Source organism: Labrus bergylta, chromosome 6 (assembly GCF_963930695.1).
Source record: "Labrus bergylta chromosome 6, fLabBer1.1, whole genome shotgun sequence".
Taxonomy (NCBI): Eukaryota; Metazoa; Chordata; class Actinopteri; order Labriformes; family Labridae; genus Labrus; species Labrus bergylta.
In genome coordinates, this window is record NC_089200.1 from 27,146,283 (window position 1) to 27,164,416 (window position 18,134).

At 39.2% G+C, this 18,134-nt stretch overlaps 1 protein-coding gene across 1 annotated transcript in view; it reads left to right on the plus strand.

The window, feature by feature from the left end:
• Positions 1 to 2,144: 2,144 nt before the first annotated feature.
• LOC109983105 (uncharacterized) overlaps positions 2,145 to 18,134 on the plus strand; it is a 74,014-nt gene continuing 58,024 nt past the window's right edge. The window contains exons 1-3 of the mRNA XM_020632644.3: positions 2,145 to 2,418; positions 5,473 to 5,594; positions 10,508 to 10,555. Of these exons, the coding sequence (XP_020488300.1) occupies positions 2,361 to 2,418; positions 5,473 to 5,594; positions 10,508 to 10,555 (228 nt within the window). The 5' untranslated portion in view covers positions 2,145 to 2,360. The remainder of the gene's footprint in view (positions 2,419 to 5,472; positions 5,595 to 10,507; positions 10,556 to 18,134) is intronic.

The following is an 18,134-nucleotide window of genomic DNA, read 5'->3' on the forward strand; positions in this document are numbered from 1 at the left end:
ATGTGCCTGCTAATTTATCCTTTCAATGCATGATATCCTGTCATCTCCTCATTTGTCCCTGAGTGTTTCTAATCTGAGATAATCCCAGTCAAATCCGTTGATTGTGAGTTTGGACCTGATCCATCTCTAAAGAAGCAATTTAATGGGCTTCATGGCACTTGGTGTAAAGTCATTTATCTAGTGGATTGGATGTGAATGCTTGTTTTAATAAGTGCTTGTCACTAATAGAGGGAAATGTGCCATTTAATTAGGCAGAGTGTAGACCTATGCCATCCCCACAACTTCAAGGATTTTGGTATTCTTGTAGGCTCGGCTTCAAGCCGGCAGAGAACAGCTAGCAAAAAACAAGTAAAATCCAGCTTTTCCTTCAGCATTTCTGTGGATATCAAGAGATTGTGCACCACCATGACGTAAAGCATTCAGAGCTTACACTCTGGTTCCCCATTTCAAGGTGAATAGTTGTCATTACTAAACCTTTTAGCCGCGCAGCAATAACCGAAAATAATAACATCTCATCCACCCAAAAAAACATCTAATTCAAAAATTAAAAACACATCTTCCCTTATTTCAGGTAAGAGCATTTTAGGAACATTGTGAAACTTGCTAAACATTTTGTCATCTCCCTCATACCAAACACAGAGTCAACTTCTCGTTTGTTTCCCCCACCCTCTAAGGTGATGCCACACCAATGAGGGAATGTAATACTGATTTTGTGGTTTCACCTTGCTTTATTTTGTTTTCATTTCAAGAATCGGAAGAAAAGAACTTCAACACTGTAAAGTTTAAAGATAAATAAAATTATCACTTAAAAACATGCAGGGTAGATGCTGCTGTGATAGCAACAACTTTTGTTCGGAAGAGTTAGGGAGTAAAGTTACATTGTTTTTATATTTATCCTGTCAAAGTTCACTGACTTAGTGTTTACAGTTCTTAAAGTTTAAGTGGCAAACAACGATTGTCAGTTAAACGTGTTCAGCGACCTGCCACAGTGCCAGTAGTCCATGGCTATAAGCAGAGGTGTAGTGGTGCCTAAAGAAGTGGGTATACTCTGAAGTATTCACCCAAAGTGGTGAGTCCAGCAGAGTCTAAACAGCCTATGATGTAAACAGTGACATGTAAGACTACTCTTACATATTTAGTTCGTGCACACTTTCCAATTAGAGACAGAGTAGGGAGGGTCATCCCTTCACCTTCCTCAGAAAATAATTGCACAATACTACTGAATATCATCAATCAATCAATGATTTAGAAGTGTGTATACCCAAAGGAGACGGAAAAACAAGTAGGTATACTTTTTATACCGGCGTATACCCTGCACTACACCACTTTCTAAAAGCTCATTTTAGTTATCATTTGAGTGTTTTATCTCGTATCGCCTTTAGCATTGTTGTTTCTTTTCTATTCTTTCTTCAATCAGGCAGGTGCTGAATACACTTCAAACACTACCAACAAGCTATAACATTACGGTCAGCTCTGATTCAGGTTGAAAAAGAACCAAGAAAGAACTGTTTGACAAAGCAGGGTCATTAAGAATCTCATACAGCTTTTTTCTATGAGATCATTGAAGCACTTTTATGTTTTATTTTCAAATTTAAAAAAATAGAATACTGAAATTATTTCATGACTGACGACTCCCCCCCCCCCTCCATATTGTTATCAAGACATTTTCCTGAGACAGAACCGTTGTGACCTGAAAACATAAAATGTCACAAAGAAACCACAACCTGTTATTGGGTACATTTCCTTTAGTATTTGTATTCAGTCAATATGCAGTAAGATGCGGAAATTCCTCAAATCTGTTTGTCATTTCCCAGCAGTGAGCATACATGATTACTTGTTGCAACACAGTGTTGTTTTTAGCAGAGCTGTCTTTGCTCTTACATGCTCCTGTTTTATTTTCAGCCTTCATCTATTTTCACATAAAACAAAGAGAAGTATGCTCCTAACACATATAGAATCCACTTCTTTGGCGTTTTAAGACCTTCGATTCCCGAATGATTCACAACTTCTGATAGGCAGCCTTTATAAAAAAATACACCAAGTTTCCTTTTTTTCTTCACCATGTGGCTTCCTGCTCTGACGTGCCTGCACTGTGCAGCTGTGATTGGCTGTTTTTTTCTTTAACACTTCCTCAAATACAAAAACACAGGATACAGCTGAGATTGAGTGCAGTAATCGAAGGTCTAGTTCTTTACTACTAAACTTCTATTTGGACACATAGATTAGTTTTCCAGCTGCTCATATAACCTCAGTGGGAGAACACAGAGGAATGTTAACAGGAAGTAGAGCAAACAGCAGGAATTTGAGGGTTCAGAAGGGAAGAGAAGAAGTAGTCTCAAAGCCACAACAAAGAGGGAAAAATGGGCAGTGAGTACAAATCACTGTCGCCAGCTGGCTCATGCAGAAGTTTGTCCGTCGGTATGTACAAAAGTTATTACCCTCTGCTTTGTATGGAACATAATATACACTAAAGAATTAATTTTGTACATGTTTGAGTTAGCCCTCCACTGATTATGCACATCAACATTTCTGTCAGTCTGTCACAAAGAGAACATCTCAGCCTGGGAGAGAAAAGGTAGCCACTGTGGAAGTAAAGCTAACTTGGTATAGCACCTTTCACAGAGCAAGGTCACAAAATGATCATCAAATGCTTGACTTATAACATTTCAATTATAAAAGTCATTTTGATTTATTTCATTTTTTTATGTCTATGCTGTGTTTACACCTAATGTTCCCACTTTGTTGGTATTTAAGACCTCTTCAAAGTTGAGTTTTTGAAAAGCTGAAGATTCTTTTTCAGATTGATTTTCAGTTTGCACCAGTAGAAATAGTCCCTTTATGATGCTCTAGTCTCCCCTGGTTGCATAATTCTGCATGTACATGAACATCATCATGTACAATTAGAAATAGTGTCAGGTGAATAGTCAGTAAATCCATCCTTCAAAGAGTTTGTTGAAATTAAAAATATCAGGAGATAATCATTGGATGAAGAGAAACTCACTGATTTAGATGCTTTGAGAGAGTTTTGGATTCTTGATAAGGTGCAACTAATTAGCAGGCTAATGTTCTTGCTCTGTGTTAAGTCTCATTTTGTCACGTTGATAACATTTCAAGCTCAAATGACAGAGAACATGTCAGGTGAACATTAGTTTGTATAATAACAATCCTATCTTCAGTCTAGAGGTGCTCTTGGCCTGTGCTTCGAATTCATGACGGCTGTGGTGTTAACTTACCAATCCCCCAACCCCCACTCAACCCCACCCCCCACTGTAGCCAGATGGCTGTCACACAGGCGGCTCCTCGCCTGGACCATGCTGATTTCCCATCATTCTTTAGTTAATGAGGTCGTTAGCAATGCAACGGACAATTAAATTATCTCAATCTGGCATTTCTCCTCATTTGTTTACTGTATGCTGCACTGTACAGTGTTTGAAACCCATCAAATAATGTTGCTTCTGTTGAGATCATGGCTTTTGTTTCTTTTCTATGATTCATCTCCCTGATACTGAGCTGCAGGGAATTAAAACATCTCTGACAGACGCCCACAACTAAAGCTGTTTTCAGACTGTAGAAGCAGAATCAACAGAGCTTGTAATAGATTTCTTGTGTGTAAATTTCCTTTGTGAGATCGGCCTCTTGTCTACAACAAACTTTGCTTCAGTAAAGAATCACTCTGCATGGAGACAACACAGCCTGTAGCTGCTGCTGCTGCTACACCGAGTAAGTTTTGTTAGCTGCTAAAACATGTAGAGGGTTTGACTTCAGCCAGTTGGTCGAGCACTCACCTTCATGTGAAATGTTCCTGAACACTGTCACCTCTGACAGTTAATTAAGGGGGCCACAGATCACGCAGACGTGTCAGCTCAGCTACGATTGACGGCGCCGTTTGTTTACATCTCTGTTGTAATGTTGTTTTCTCGTTATATTTTTTTCCAGCAGCAGCAGCAGTACATCGCTTATTTAGTCCCAGAGTGCCTCAGGGCTTGCCATAATGATGGTAAAAGCAGTTCAGATTTGGAGGGATGAAATGTTAAAAAGGACGTGTTGGTATAATTGGTGAACCTGCCATCACAGTAAGTTTGGAAATATTTTCGGTCAGGCTGTTGGAGCACGCACACTGCCTGTTAGCCACTCTGTCATACTCTATAGGTTAGTGTCGCCATGGCTCCATTATTCTCCTCAACCTCTTCTAGACATGTTAAGTATTTTGACAAGGAGTGAAAACCAACTAAACCTGATATTATGTTAGACCGGCAGATGGAAAGGAAGCAAAAAGATGAATTCTGACACACATTTTGTAAAGTACCTCACTGAGCTGATGTCCATTAGAAGGCCAGGTGGTTGGTGTAAGGGACAGGGAGGTAAAGGATGTGGCAGCAAGACACAACACATACTCAACCAAAAAAAAAGAAGCCTGATTTTTGACCAAACTAAAGTGGGTGTTGGGTAAAGAAAAGTTTATCCTGCTTTCCTGTTTCCCAGCTTGTCTTAAAGACATTAATGAAAGGTGAGATATATGCTTGGTCAGTAGTAAAAATCTGCTTACACAGAATCTGATGGCTTTCATTAAAAAGCAGCCTTTGATTATAAGATGTTTCCATCTGAAGATAGATCTTCACCTGAAGCGATCTGGTACATTCAGAGGCCCAAAAGAGACAGGAGCTTCTGAGGCAGCAGTTTATCCTCCAGGCAGATGACAGCTAGCCCTTACTGCTGCATACGCATGTTTTTATGGGATGAGACCAACAAATCTGGCTTCTAGCTACTGTCCAATAATTAGCTTGAAAATCACTTACAGCAATACTAGTGACGTGCAAGGTTAGAATCAAAGATGCTGGTCGTGAATGAATCCTGTGGCCCACATGCCCGGCAGGTAACGCTCGATATATTCCTCTGCTCACCTTCCATGTCCACCCCTAATTGATCTGAGACTGTTCATTTTACTGTGAGATATAAGTCAGGGTTCAAGCAGCTTTTAACAGTGGTAAAGGTAGAATAAGATACAGTATATGGATGTCATCAGATTAAAAGTTCTTAACCTTTCACTTTAGCCTGGTTCTAACAACAAACATCAGGACGAGTCCAAATTGAAATTGCCTGTAGTTTGTCTGTACGACCCACTTTGTTAAATGATGGTTCACATTTTTGCTGCTGCAGCACAGGAGACACCGATAACATCTGAAACAGCTGCAGCCATAGTTTTTTGTATATTCTTACTGTCAACCCGCTTCAATTAAAGCACAGATTTACTCTGTAATAATTCCACTGGGAATAAAACAACGGTAAAATGCTTAAGGGAGCAGTACTGTGTGTGTTATAAAAGCTATAATAGGTAATGAACTGCAGTGTAGGTGGCAATTCTTATTCAATTAACAACTTCCGTAAGAGAGTGAATCTGCTATTAGCCTCTGATGCAATGTTAAAACAGATCATAACATTTTCTAACCTGCATCTTCTCCTCTTCTTCTGCAGAGACGTCAGAGTGCTTTATATGCAGGGATGTTGAACTTAAAGCCAGTGACCCACTCAGGAATTTCTGTGACTGCAAGAATTTACTTGCCCATCACGTGTGCCTGTCCACATGGATCCAGAGGGTAAGATAGTCTTTCTATGTAAAAAAAACCAATAAATTTATATTTTGAATTTCAGTGTGACTACTTTTTTCTCATCAGCCATTTGTCAGGATGTGAGGGAGGGAAAATGTCTGTGTTGGATTTCTAACCTTGAATAAATGTGCCTGCAATGTTAGCATTCGTCATTGAGACAAAACAATGCTGTTTGCCTTAAGGTAATGAGCTCTTTTTCAAATAGAAATACCAATTAATTTTAATGAGGGTTACTAACAATGATAACACGTCATTGTTAAGCAGTTGGAACATAGAGGCTGAAACAGTGAGGAGTTCTTCATAATGGACTGGAAGAAATCCAGGAAGCTATTGTTCATCAGACACCTGTCACCAAACGCATAACTGCTCATTAACATCTGTAGCACTCTTTGAGTCAAATTGTTGTATTGATACAGCAGTCACTGATAAGGTGTTTTTGCCCTTGCAGAGAAGCACTTTACACTCGTCTTAGTTAATGAAGTGTTAGTTTTATGTAGGTGGCTCACATTTCTCTTCCTGTACATCATGAAGCTTATTGTTCCTCGTGCTAATTACTCTTAACTTCATTCATCTCCAGCCAACCGCTGCTGCTGCTGCTGCTGCTGCAGCCAGATTTGTAAAAACTATATAATTGCCTCTTTTTAAGTCTTCTCCCATAAGTAACCAAAAAACAAAAGGGTGTGTTGATTTGGAAATGTAAATAACTGCCAACTTTTACATCTTAGCTCGGTTATAGGCATAAACGTTCCTTTTTTTATACGTCACATGACAAGAAGATGGACTTCAGAGGTTTTTTATGTTGCATGGATAGAAAACCAACAATATCCTTCATTGTAAAGTTGCTTTTATGGAACTGAATAGACCAAATTATGCGTAATAACAAAAGGGCCACCGACTCTCATGAACAGGACAGACACTTGTCACCAAACTCATTTTACTACAAGCCCTACATTGTTTCTTTTTTTCGTCATTCACTGTTATGAACCCTCACGGCCAACTAGCAAGAAACTAGCTTATGGCTAGCTATGTTGTGCCTTGATTAGGTTTTTCTCAAAGTATAGTGCGTTGTACAAAATGAAATTACTTGCAAAGTATATTCAGTGTTATATGCAGCTCTGACACTGGAAGGATTTGAAGTTGGCAATGCAGTCCAAATTCAAAACATTGGAGAGCCCTGTCTCCCCTGCTTCAGTGTTTAACCAGCTCTGCATCGGGTCTTGAAACCTTCCATTTTCAAAAAGCATCTCCAATATTGATCCTAGTTTGACCACTTTTCTGCTCGTTGAGCTTATTAGAAAAATGCCAAGGCTATTAGGTCGGGGAGAATCAGTTCTATCTGAACCAGTTCGCTTACCTGCTTCCATCGTTGCAACACCTGTTGGTTTCCAGTTTGCCTGACAAACCGAGGGGCGTCTAAAACGGCTGTGCCTTAAAACCGCCTACCTTCTCTGTTAAAAACAAAAACAAACCATTCAGGACCAGAATCTAAACTTTGAAGGAGGACATACTGGCTGCTGTGTTGTCAGAGAGCACTCCAACATAGCATGTTTCCTTAATGTCTGATGATATTGTAAGGTCATTTTATCATTTAGTTCAGTGGATATCTTACACATTTCCCCTTTAAATCAAAACTGGAGGAGCTGATGAAGAGGTGATTTTGGTATCAAGTGAAAATAAGTAAAATGATCCAAACTTTGGTTATAATGTATTTGACTCTGCTGAAGTTATTTTAGCAATCATATCTTAAATCTGCATCTTGCACTCGGCTTCACAGAAGGGTAAGATTTAATTGTCCAAGAGCAGCTTTGACTGGAGGTCCAGAGAGCACAAAGAGCAGGCAAACAGAAAATGCCATCAATCTGTCACTTAGAGTATGCACTTAAGGACATTATCTGTATGATGACTCTGCAAAGGGTCTGCTCGAATTGGAATTTCACACAGAGTGAAAATAATAACATCTTATGTCTAATCCTGTATCAGAACCCTCTGTATCTGTAATGTGCTCCACTGTACATAATAGATACATTAGTTAATATCACATTCTGTCATTGTGTATTAATCAAGGATAAAATGTCTGCTGTTGAAATGCTTTCTGTAGTGTGGTTCACTCCTGTAAGCTTTTGGTCTCTTGATACTCTACAAGTGGTAGACAGCGTGCTACAGCAGACCTTTCATCTGCACCACCCAGCTGTCAAAGTGAAGAGCCACTTCCATTAAGTGTGTGTCTTCCCACTATACAATTATATACAGACACACAAGCTAGCACTCATGAAGCAGACACACACACACACACAGTCCCACTCTCAGCTGAGAGCGTGTGCTGATGCTACAAGACTACTTTAGTTTTTTGTGTGTGAGGGAGGCAGACAGAGAGGGAGAGAGAGTGTGCGACCTTTTAGAGTGCTCAGGGTAGGGAGCCCCTTTCCCTTTTACAGAACAGAAATCAGCAATTGACCTGTCACTTTTGCTCTGATAGCCATCTCTGGAAAAGAGGTCATGCACATATGTCTAAAGTGCCTCTTAACCGCATTTTATGAAGCCAGAAAATGTAATCCAATAATGATTTGACTTACGGGAGAGAAAGAGAGAGAGAGAGAGTTAGCCAGCTGGGAGTGATAGCATGCACCGTTAGCGCTCCTAAAAGCATCTTGAACACAAAAGGCTAAATTCAACGGCTTTATTTAATTTGAACCACAACAGTGTCACACAGATGTTGTCACTAAACAGTGGGCACGCTGAATCCAACACAACAAAACAGCGCTGGCATTCATTTCCACAACTGTTGATACATACTTGAGTGTGTTCGCTGCAGAGGTTCAGACTATCTGAACAATTATCATCTGCACTGAGGCTAACCATACGCTATCTTTTTTTAGACTGCCTCATTTGTACCCCCCGCCCTCTCCTTCCCAAGTTCCCAAAGACAAATAGCGTGGCGCAAAACTAATTAGTAACCAGGAACTAGTTAGAAGATGCCCTTTGAAAAACATGTCCTGAGGCAGGATTTAAATATAGGGACAGAGTCAGTGACTGAGTGTGCCTTGGAGATCCTGGCCTCCAGGCGAGGCAGCACTCTGACCCCTGACCCTCATTATAGGGAGTGCATTCCTAGAGGGGTGAAACCCCTCGCAGCACAAAGTACAAGGGCATGACAGGACTGTATTGCTCGAACCGCACCAGCCGATTGTGGCCTGGTGTGTCTCACTGCCTAACCCAACGACGGCTTGAGAAGATACAGAGCAAAGATGCAGACCTTTTTGGAAAGTAATGCTGTACACTCGCTATCCCAACAGATAAATATGTTTTCCATTTTATTACAGCTGGTTTCAATCCAGTGCAGTTATTGGTAATAGTATTCTGCTGTGATCTCATCCATCAGAAATAAAACACATAGTAGTAGGAAAAAGGCAGTGAGAAGAGAGCTGAGGAAAATGCTAACAACTTAGCAGCTAAATATAGCACTGATTTGAGAGTTTACAAAAGTGTGAACAGATGAAAAACATAATGACAAGTTGACATGCTGACATGGATTTGATGTGTTTTTCAAGTGTGATGTTAGTGGGTTTGTGCATGTGTGACAACCGCTAGTACGCCCTTGACTGTGAGTGTGCATGCTTACATTTTCCCTTTAATTGCAAGTGGTGTGAAGAGTGAGTAAAGCCCCCCCCTCACTCCTCTTGTCCTCTCCTACTCTGTCTCTCTCTCATGGGTTGATAATTCTCATCACTGCAAACAGACTTGGTTTACATTCATTAGCCCAACACTCACAGCAATCAGGCCACAGTGCCAGGGGCAATGGTCCTCTTTATAAAATCACATTGCCTAATAGCAGTGTTCTATAATTATATGCCATTAACATCTATCAAAGTGGGCTCCTACATGCAATGCATATAAGCAGTGGCTTTGGCAGTTTGTGTTTGTACAAATGCTTTTTCTTGTTAATGGCATCTCCAGATAGTTAGCACCGGCTTGAAGATTGTTGTCAACATGTTATTTTTGTTTCATGTGCACTTCTGTGATGTCGAGTGGAACATTAAGTGCATGCATTAAAACAACATCCACTAATGCAGGAAATGTCCAAACTATTGATAACGAGAGTCTATGGTGGTCAACATTGTAGAAAACATAAAAACACTCATGTGATGGTTTGGTAGTTTTTTTTTCTGGAGCTACAGTTTTGTGTTTCATGAAATGTTCTTGTGTATTTCACTTTCATTCAATGTTTTTTGAATTGTTGCTTTTTTCCCTTTAATGTGTCTTTGAACGTTTTTCTTCAGTCCTTGTGTTTTTTTAAATGTTTTTCTTAAGTGTTTTGTTGAATGTAGACTTTTTTTTGTAATGTTGTGTTTTTTCTTTTTCTTTAAATACTGTCATGTTTAATCTTTGCTGTGTTTATGATGTATTGGGGTTTCTGTCTATGATTTGTGAACAGTCTTTCTGTTTTCTTTGTTTTTTCTTTCTGAAAATGTGTTGTTTAGTGAAATCTTCATTTTTATATTATCTTTGTTTCTTTGTTGTTATTATTTTCTGCACTTGCACCGTTAAGTAAAAAAAAATCATGTTTTTTGGGGGCTAAAGGCCACCATACTTAGCAGGCTTTAGGCTTTGTAGTTACATAAGCATTATTACCTAATGCACCTTTTGAGCTGAGGATGACTTTTATTTATTTAATTTTATTTCATGTTTATTTGTAAATGGAGTAAGTAACCCGTTGCTAAACACTACAGCCTTAGATATTTTGCAATGGCCGTCCCTAGATGGGCTTTTATCACGTGTTCTAAACAGCTATAACTTCTTCTTCTTGTTCGTCACTTATTTATTTTATTCCGAAATCTGCTTTTGAATTGTTTTTTTGATGGTTGACTGTCACTAAATGTCTTTTAAATGTTGTTTCTTTACAGGGATGTGGGAGTGAAGACAAGCTGCAGTGCATTGTCTGCAAAGCCAAGGTAAGTCAGATTTTTACTCATGAGGCCAAAATCATGAATCACAATTTTCTTCAGGAGGCTTTCAAATCTGTACAGCCTCTTTCTGTGATCTTGTGATGTTGGCAAGGAAAAAACTCCCACAGACACAAAGAAAGATATAAAGTAAGAAAGACGAGACCTCAGGAAGGATTAAAAAGATTTAATGAGACATTCGATGATGTCTCATTCTTTTAATCTGCTTTCGTGAAATGTACATAACACATTTAAACAAACACCATTTAAGTCATTAAACAGTGGCTGCATCTCACAAAACAGATTGAAGCAGAGCAGATCCATAATACTAATGAGCAATCAGGTCTTTGTTTTGCTCTGTGATTTAGTTGATTTGCTAGCAGTTGTGTTGCTTATGAGCTGTAAGCTGTCTTTTATTCCTTATTATTGCAGCAGAACACTCGCTGTGGAGAAGAAGGGAGAAACATTACAATATTTGGCAAAGGATATAAGCCATGTAATGACAAAATCTGTATTCATTTCATGAGCAGAAATTAATCACGCCTTCCTGTGGTACATTCCTAATGCAAATTCTCCATGAACACATTGTGTCTTGTGTTTGTGGCTTTCTTCGTCTGAAACGGTGGGGCTGATGTGTCATCACAGATGGGGTTGCAAGCTGGATAAGGTGTCCACATTACTAACCATCTGAGATTAGAGAGTATGCTGTTGATGTGTTGTATGTATTCATGCTTGTGCTGTGGGTCAAAGCATCAAAAGCTGGCGACTGAGTGTTTTATTCATTGTTTGCTCTGCGGCAGCGGGTTGAAAATGTGATCTTTGCCGTCTGTGCTTGTGTCTATGCATGAGAGGGAAGGAAATGTCACAGTTACTCTTGACAACGACCTTTGAGGATTTTAAGATATTTTAAACATGAAATCACGCACACATTCAGAGACATACACTGATGAAAGTTAAATGAAACATTTAGTCTGAAAGGAAGTCCCCTCTGACTGTGTTTGTCTCCATTTGGAGCTGGATTGTAACATGTCTCTATTAGATGAACTCTTGGTGTTGTTTGGATCTGCAGGTTTTTAAAGTTGAACTGTAATGGGGTTTTTTTATTTGCTGAAAATTTAAACTAAAATGGTATTTTGATCATTTTGAATATTTAGAAATTTTTATTTAAAAAAAAAGATAGAACATTTTGTAATTAATCATTCTCTATTTGTATAGCTCCAATTCATAACAAATGTTATCTCAAGACATTTTTCAAAAGAGAATGGGAACGACCTCTGTTATATATTATATAATGTTGTCGTTGTTACAAAGAGCTGACATTAGCACAAAGCTACATTTATCAAAGTTACAATGGTTAGGAAAGACTTCCTCTAAGAGGCAGAAAACTCAAGCAGAACCACACTCATGTTGACCAGCCGTCTACAGAAACTGGTTTTAGACTGTTTTTTAATGCACCATTTGGCTTCAATGCCTTGGAAGCATTTGACATCTTTGACCTGAACCAGGGTTGCTCAGAGACATTTTGAATCCATGGATCCAGAATCGTTTTGAGTGGAATATAGAGTCTGAATCAAATCGTAACCCAAAGAATTGAAATTGAATCGGATCAAATAGTGAGACACCCAAAGATTCCCAGCCCTACTTGTAATGTGAGTCATTGGCAGTTCCTACATATTGTTGAATTAGTAAAGGAGAAGTTCCTGATGTCTGTCTGGTATTCATGTGTTTACAACCATAAATCAAATCAAACTTTGTCATTTTACAATGCAACAGCTGAAGGCAGAATGAGAAGGCACTTCCCAGGGATCTCTCATCCACTAAAGACAGTGTCCTGCATGACATCATCACTGTCAAACAGCTTACTGAACAATGTTCTGTATGTTACACAACGTGATTCAATTCATGGCATGAAATAACACTACCAAGCAAAAATATCAGCACTGTTTAATTTCTGGGTCAGAAATATAGCTAAACATTTTTAGTGCCCACACAGGAAATCCGCGGTCAGATGAGAGTCAGAAAAACAATGCCCCCTGGAAACCGCTTACACAGGAAGCTGTCACTTCAGAGAAACAAAGATAACATAAATAACTTACTCTTGGTGACTTCACCAAACAAAAAGTGTAAATAAACAGATATTACGCATTTCCTGATTTCTTTAGGGAAATTATTCTTCCTTTCAGTCGACTAGGATTGTCACAGCACCAGAATTTTAAACTGGGAGATGATTCTAGTAAATATCAAATCATATGGAAACCTATTTTAATAGCATGGCAACAAAAATATAGTCCTATGTTCTTAAAACTGGGTAATTCCTTAGGAAATACGTTGTCAGTGGTTCAGTACTGGATTTTGCAGCAATTGGTTAAAAAAAAATACTGGAGATCTGAAGTTCTTTGAAAGATTCAGTGCTTTTTGATACAATGGATCAATAAAATAACTGAGAATGTTTTGTTTGAATTCATGTGGTATCAAAGTATTGAACATTTTGACAACCTTGCAGTCCACAAAAGAACAAAACATCCTGTGATTTTATACTGTATCAAATTTATAATGCAATCAGTGTTTCCCACAGGATTTCATGAGACTGTGGTGGGGGGACACCGAACCCTGTAGGGGGGTCCAGGGGCATGAACCCCCGGGAGAAAAAATGTGTACATTTTAAAGTTAGATGCATCAATTTTGTGCAAAATTAAGAGGTTAAATGTATCAGAAACTTTGTTCTCTTCTAACAATTTCGTGCTCTTTAAGTGCACAAATTGTCAAAACATAAAATCCAATGCCCATGGAAGTTAAATGGCTTTAGGCTTGGCCCATAGAGACCCTCAAGCAGGCATACTGTTCCTACTCCTCTTTCAGTATTGATAACCGCTTCTTTCCAGCCTCTTGTCCAAATTTGGATAATTTCTCCACAACATGCTTCTATTTGATGACGTCATACAGTTTGCTGTACAAAAGCATATTTTATAAATTAATCGTAATGTTCAGTATTATAAATATTTAGAGTATTAACAGCAGCTCAAACGATTTAAGAAAATTCCAAAATCAAAACGTTCAGACGTGGTTTATGACCAGTTTTTATAGTTTTTAATAAGCAGGGAGGGTGACGTGCAGACGCACAGACAGAGGACCACTCAGCGCACATTGAGCAGTTCGGACGCCATCAGTCTGTTTACAGAGACTGCAGTCTGCAATGAAGTTCACATACTTGACTGGTAAACATGTAAACTGTAGAGCAGATGATCAGTTTAACTTTTTGTTTCTTGTCCGTCCACTTACATGCGCAATTCCGGACTCTCGCTCGCCCATATAACTCTCTCTCTGCCTCTCAAGTGCGGTCCGCGGACCCAACTTTATCTTTAAATGCACGTTTTTGACATAATGAGGAAGAGAACCTCTTGAAAAAAGGTCTGATCTAATGTTTAGACTCATAAGTAAACTTTAAGTGCAGTTTTTCAAGACAACAGGCGAGCTGCGGAGCTGCGCGGCGTCTTTAGGTGAAATGGATTTGTTCCGCGCTTTCATAAGTTGTTTTGCAGGTTCAAAAAGATTATTCAGCTAGAATTTCAATATTTAGGTTTACAACTAGTTATGCTGCTTTGTCTGACAGGGTGATCAAACGTCTTTGATTGATTGTGTTTAAAAACTCCGAAACCTGCGCAGCGATTGAAAAGCTCTGAACGGCTGTGAGTTGTAACACTCTGCAGGAGTTAAACAAGGTACGGACCGTTTTAGGGAACGGACATAAAAACAATCACACATTCCGGTGTAGGCTACTGCAGCCACACATCACATTTAACGGGGTAAACTGTACTTTAAATCTAAAAAAAAAAGTTCTTGTAGTTGATAATAATTCCCTGACTCTAGCATGGCAAATTAGACTATGGCGCGACAGATTAGACTATGGCGGGCCGCCACAGTCTAGTTAATTAATGGGAAACACTGGCAATGGTCCAAATCCAAAATAAACTTTTTTTCCAATGCCATAGTATTTATCTGCTTTTCAAAAGAGGTCTCACATATATATCTCGAGGTTGTTGAAAAGTATCATGAGCTGTTGGGCCAAGCTGAAAACTCTCACTTGATTGTAATAATGTAACTCAGTGTTTTATGGGAAGCCATTTTTTTCTGTTTCCCTGTCAGTTTTTTGCTGCAGGCAAACAAGTTTTCAGGTATTAAAGCCATCTCTGCTGTTCTTTTACCTAAGAGGGGACAATTCTTACACTTCCTCACTAGCTCCAACTGACCGATACACTTGTCTTGGTCCATTGTACCGATGGGATGGTCATCAATTATTAATGTGGAGCAGTAAAAGTCTGAGAGACATCCCACTGAGTGACCAAACAGCCATGAACAGGGTTAGTGGCAGTGGCCTGGTGAATGCTGTGAATGGCAGCTGTGCCATTTAGAGAATTATTGTAGCAAAGTTGCTGCTGTGTATTGATATGAACTTTGCTGCATTAAGTTAATGCATCAGTATAATAACATTTTAATGTCTGCAGTGGCACGGTCATTTAATACTTCTCCACAGAGAGATGTAGATGTAGATCAGCATGATGATAGTGATAATCATTTGGTCCTGTGCTGCTATCACTCTTTAATGCGTAGCTGCAATCACCCTTGGTTAACATTAAAAAGATTTTACCATTAGGACTTTGAGCAAGCGATGCTCATTACAGTCCACAGTTTAATGTGGCAGCCATTTTTTGTTTCTTGTTGATGCTTCTTTTCCTGTTGTCTTCCCTCTTTGCAACGGGGTTTCAAATGTGGGCCATTTGTATGAGTTATGCTAATTTGTTGGGGCAATGAATGCATTAATTTCATTAGCACATGGCCTCAAAGCAATAATTACCAGAGTAGGTGTGTCACAAGCAATCATGTTAAAATTTGCCAGTTAATTATGAAGATTTTGTTCTGAGGGACCTGGATTTGACATGAGTCGCCGAGGGAAAAAAAGAGAGAGGGGAAAGTTAATGCATTCCAGTGGCCGAGGCTAGGTGCTTGTTGTTGAACACAGTGGGGGTGGCTGTGGCATTGTGGCCCTACTGGAACGATTTTTTGCATGTTGACAGCTCACATTCTGGACTAATTACCGCAAATAGCAGAGGGCTAGCTGGTGCTCGGTCAGTCCAGGAGGGTGTAATTATAAAGAAAAGGAGGTCCAGAGCCGCCTAATGGCCTCTGCTGCCTTTGATTGGAGTCCGGTGGAGAAGACATTGGTGGGGAGATGTGATGGGGGAAGAGATTCGTAAGCTCTCTTCTTTGGCCCTGATTAGCCCATGTCCAACACAGAACTGGAGTCAGGAGGACAGACTGTGTGTCTAATGATGCAGACTTGATAAAAAAAAAAGAGGTAATCTCTGTACCAGGAGGGGCTCCTTACCTTATAACTGTAGAAGCTGTTATGGGACTTTGTTTTGAAAAGAAAAAGGATGCTTTTATGTCCTGTTTTTAATTTAATCTCAGTTGTGTTAAATCACTTGAATAATAGATTTCTGATTTCAGATTCAATTTTCATTTTTGCGACAAGACACCCATTTTTTTAATTTTGTGCAAAATTAAGAGGTTAAATGTATCAAAAACTTTGTTCTCTTCTAACAATTTTGTGCTCTTTAAGTGCACAAATTGTCAAAACATAAAATCCAATGCCCATGGAAGTTAAATGGCTTTAGGCTTGGCCCATAGAGACCCTCAAGCAGGCATACTGTTCCTACTCCTCTTTCAGTATTGATAACCGCTTCTTTCCAGCCTCTTGTCCAAATTTGGATAATTTCTCCACAACATGCTTCTATTTGATGACGTCATACAGTTTGCTGTACAAAAGCATACTTGTCCGTCCACTTACATGCGTAATTCCGGACTCTCGCTCGCTCATATAACTCTCTCTCTGCCTCTCAAGTGCGGTCCGTGGACCCACCTTTATCTTTAAATGCACGTTTTTGACATAATGAGGAAGAGAACCTCTTGAAAAAAGGTCTGATCTAATGTTTAGACTCATAAGTAAACTTTAAGTGCAGTTTTTCAAGACAACAGGCGAGCTGCGGAGCTGCGCGGCGTCTGGATTGTTCCGCGCTTTCATAAGTTGTTTTGCAGGTTCAAAAAGATTATTCAGCTAGAATTTCAATATTTAGGTTTACAACTAGTTATGCTGCTTTGTCTGACAGGGTGATCAAACGTCTTTGATTGATTGTGTTTAAAAACTCCGAAACCTGCGCAGCGATTGAAAAGCTCTGAACGGCTGTGAGTTGTAACACTCTGCAGGAGTTAAACAAGGTACGGACCGTTTTAGGGAACGGACATAAAAACAATCACACATTCCGGTGTAGGCTACTGCAGCCACACATCACATTTAACTTTAGATTTCTGATTTCAGATTCAATTTCCATTTTTGCGACAAGACACCCATTTTTTTTTTGCTGCGAATAATGTTGCAAGTCAGAAAATCAAAAGAGCACCCCAAAGTTACTTTGCATTACCTGAAAATTACAACTTGTCTCGCTGATAGTTTATCATGATATTAATTGAAACAAATATTCAACTGCTGTATACAAGAATGAACCATTTTCGAGTCAAATGAAATACCAAAATCCAGGGGACGCACGTTTTGCTCAGTAACTAGATGAGGCGTCCAATGTACTAAGGTCTTCACACTGGTCGCAGGTTGACTCCATATACTCCTACTACGCTACTTAGTGCACATCAACTCCCAATCTCTCGCGCCACATTTCCTGTCCCTCTCAAACTGTTCTATCTAACAAAGGTGTAAAAGCCAACAAAAGATAAGGAGGATCAACCTTGTAGGGCACGTCACACATTTGTAACCTAGCTTTCTATCTGTTTGACTGCTCTAGTTGTATTAGTATCCAAGGCAACCACGACAAAGCCTTTTTTTTATTCAACCTATTATTTTAGCCAAGAGACATGTCCTGACCTGAGCAAGATTCATAATAACATACATACATACACATGGACACAAGCATAGAAAAATAAACATTTAAGCAGGGAATTTAAAAGGAGGGATTTGTTGGAGTCAGCTGTTTAAGGTAAAATAAAAGCATCGACACTTTCAGGTATCAGCATCCTATTTTTAGATTTCAAAGCAATTGTTCTGATTAATTTCAACATACTGAGGAGAAAGAGTACACAAATATTCTTCTTTTCAATATCTGTATGGGCCTTGACAACAGTCAGGCCCTTTTCTGCAAGCCAAAGTTACATAGATATTGTTGAATATTTCGTTTGTACACAGATGAGCAGAGCAGTTCTTCTTGATACTATAGTGGTAAGGTAGAGCTCTACAATTTGTGTTGAACCTTGAAGAAGCATCGTAGCTGTTTTTTGTTTTTTTGTTTCTTTACAATGATTTAAAAGATTGATTAAGAAGAAAATAACAGAGTCATCAGCATAAAATGAAAGTAAGCACAAGTACATTAATTATGGATTAGATAGCCTCACAGATCAAGCCCAGTCAAACAGAGAGCCAGAAGATATCAAATGCTTGTTAGAACAATTCAGTATCTCAGAAGCCTTTACAACAAAGGCAAAAAAAAATCATAAGTGGGGCAACATGTTGCCTTAGCCCAGGCCA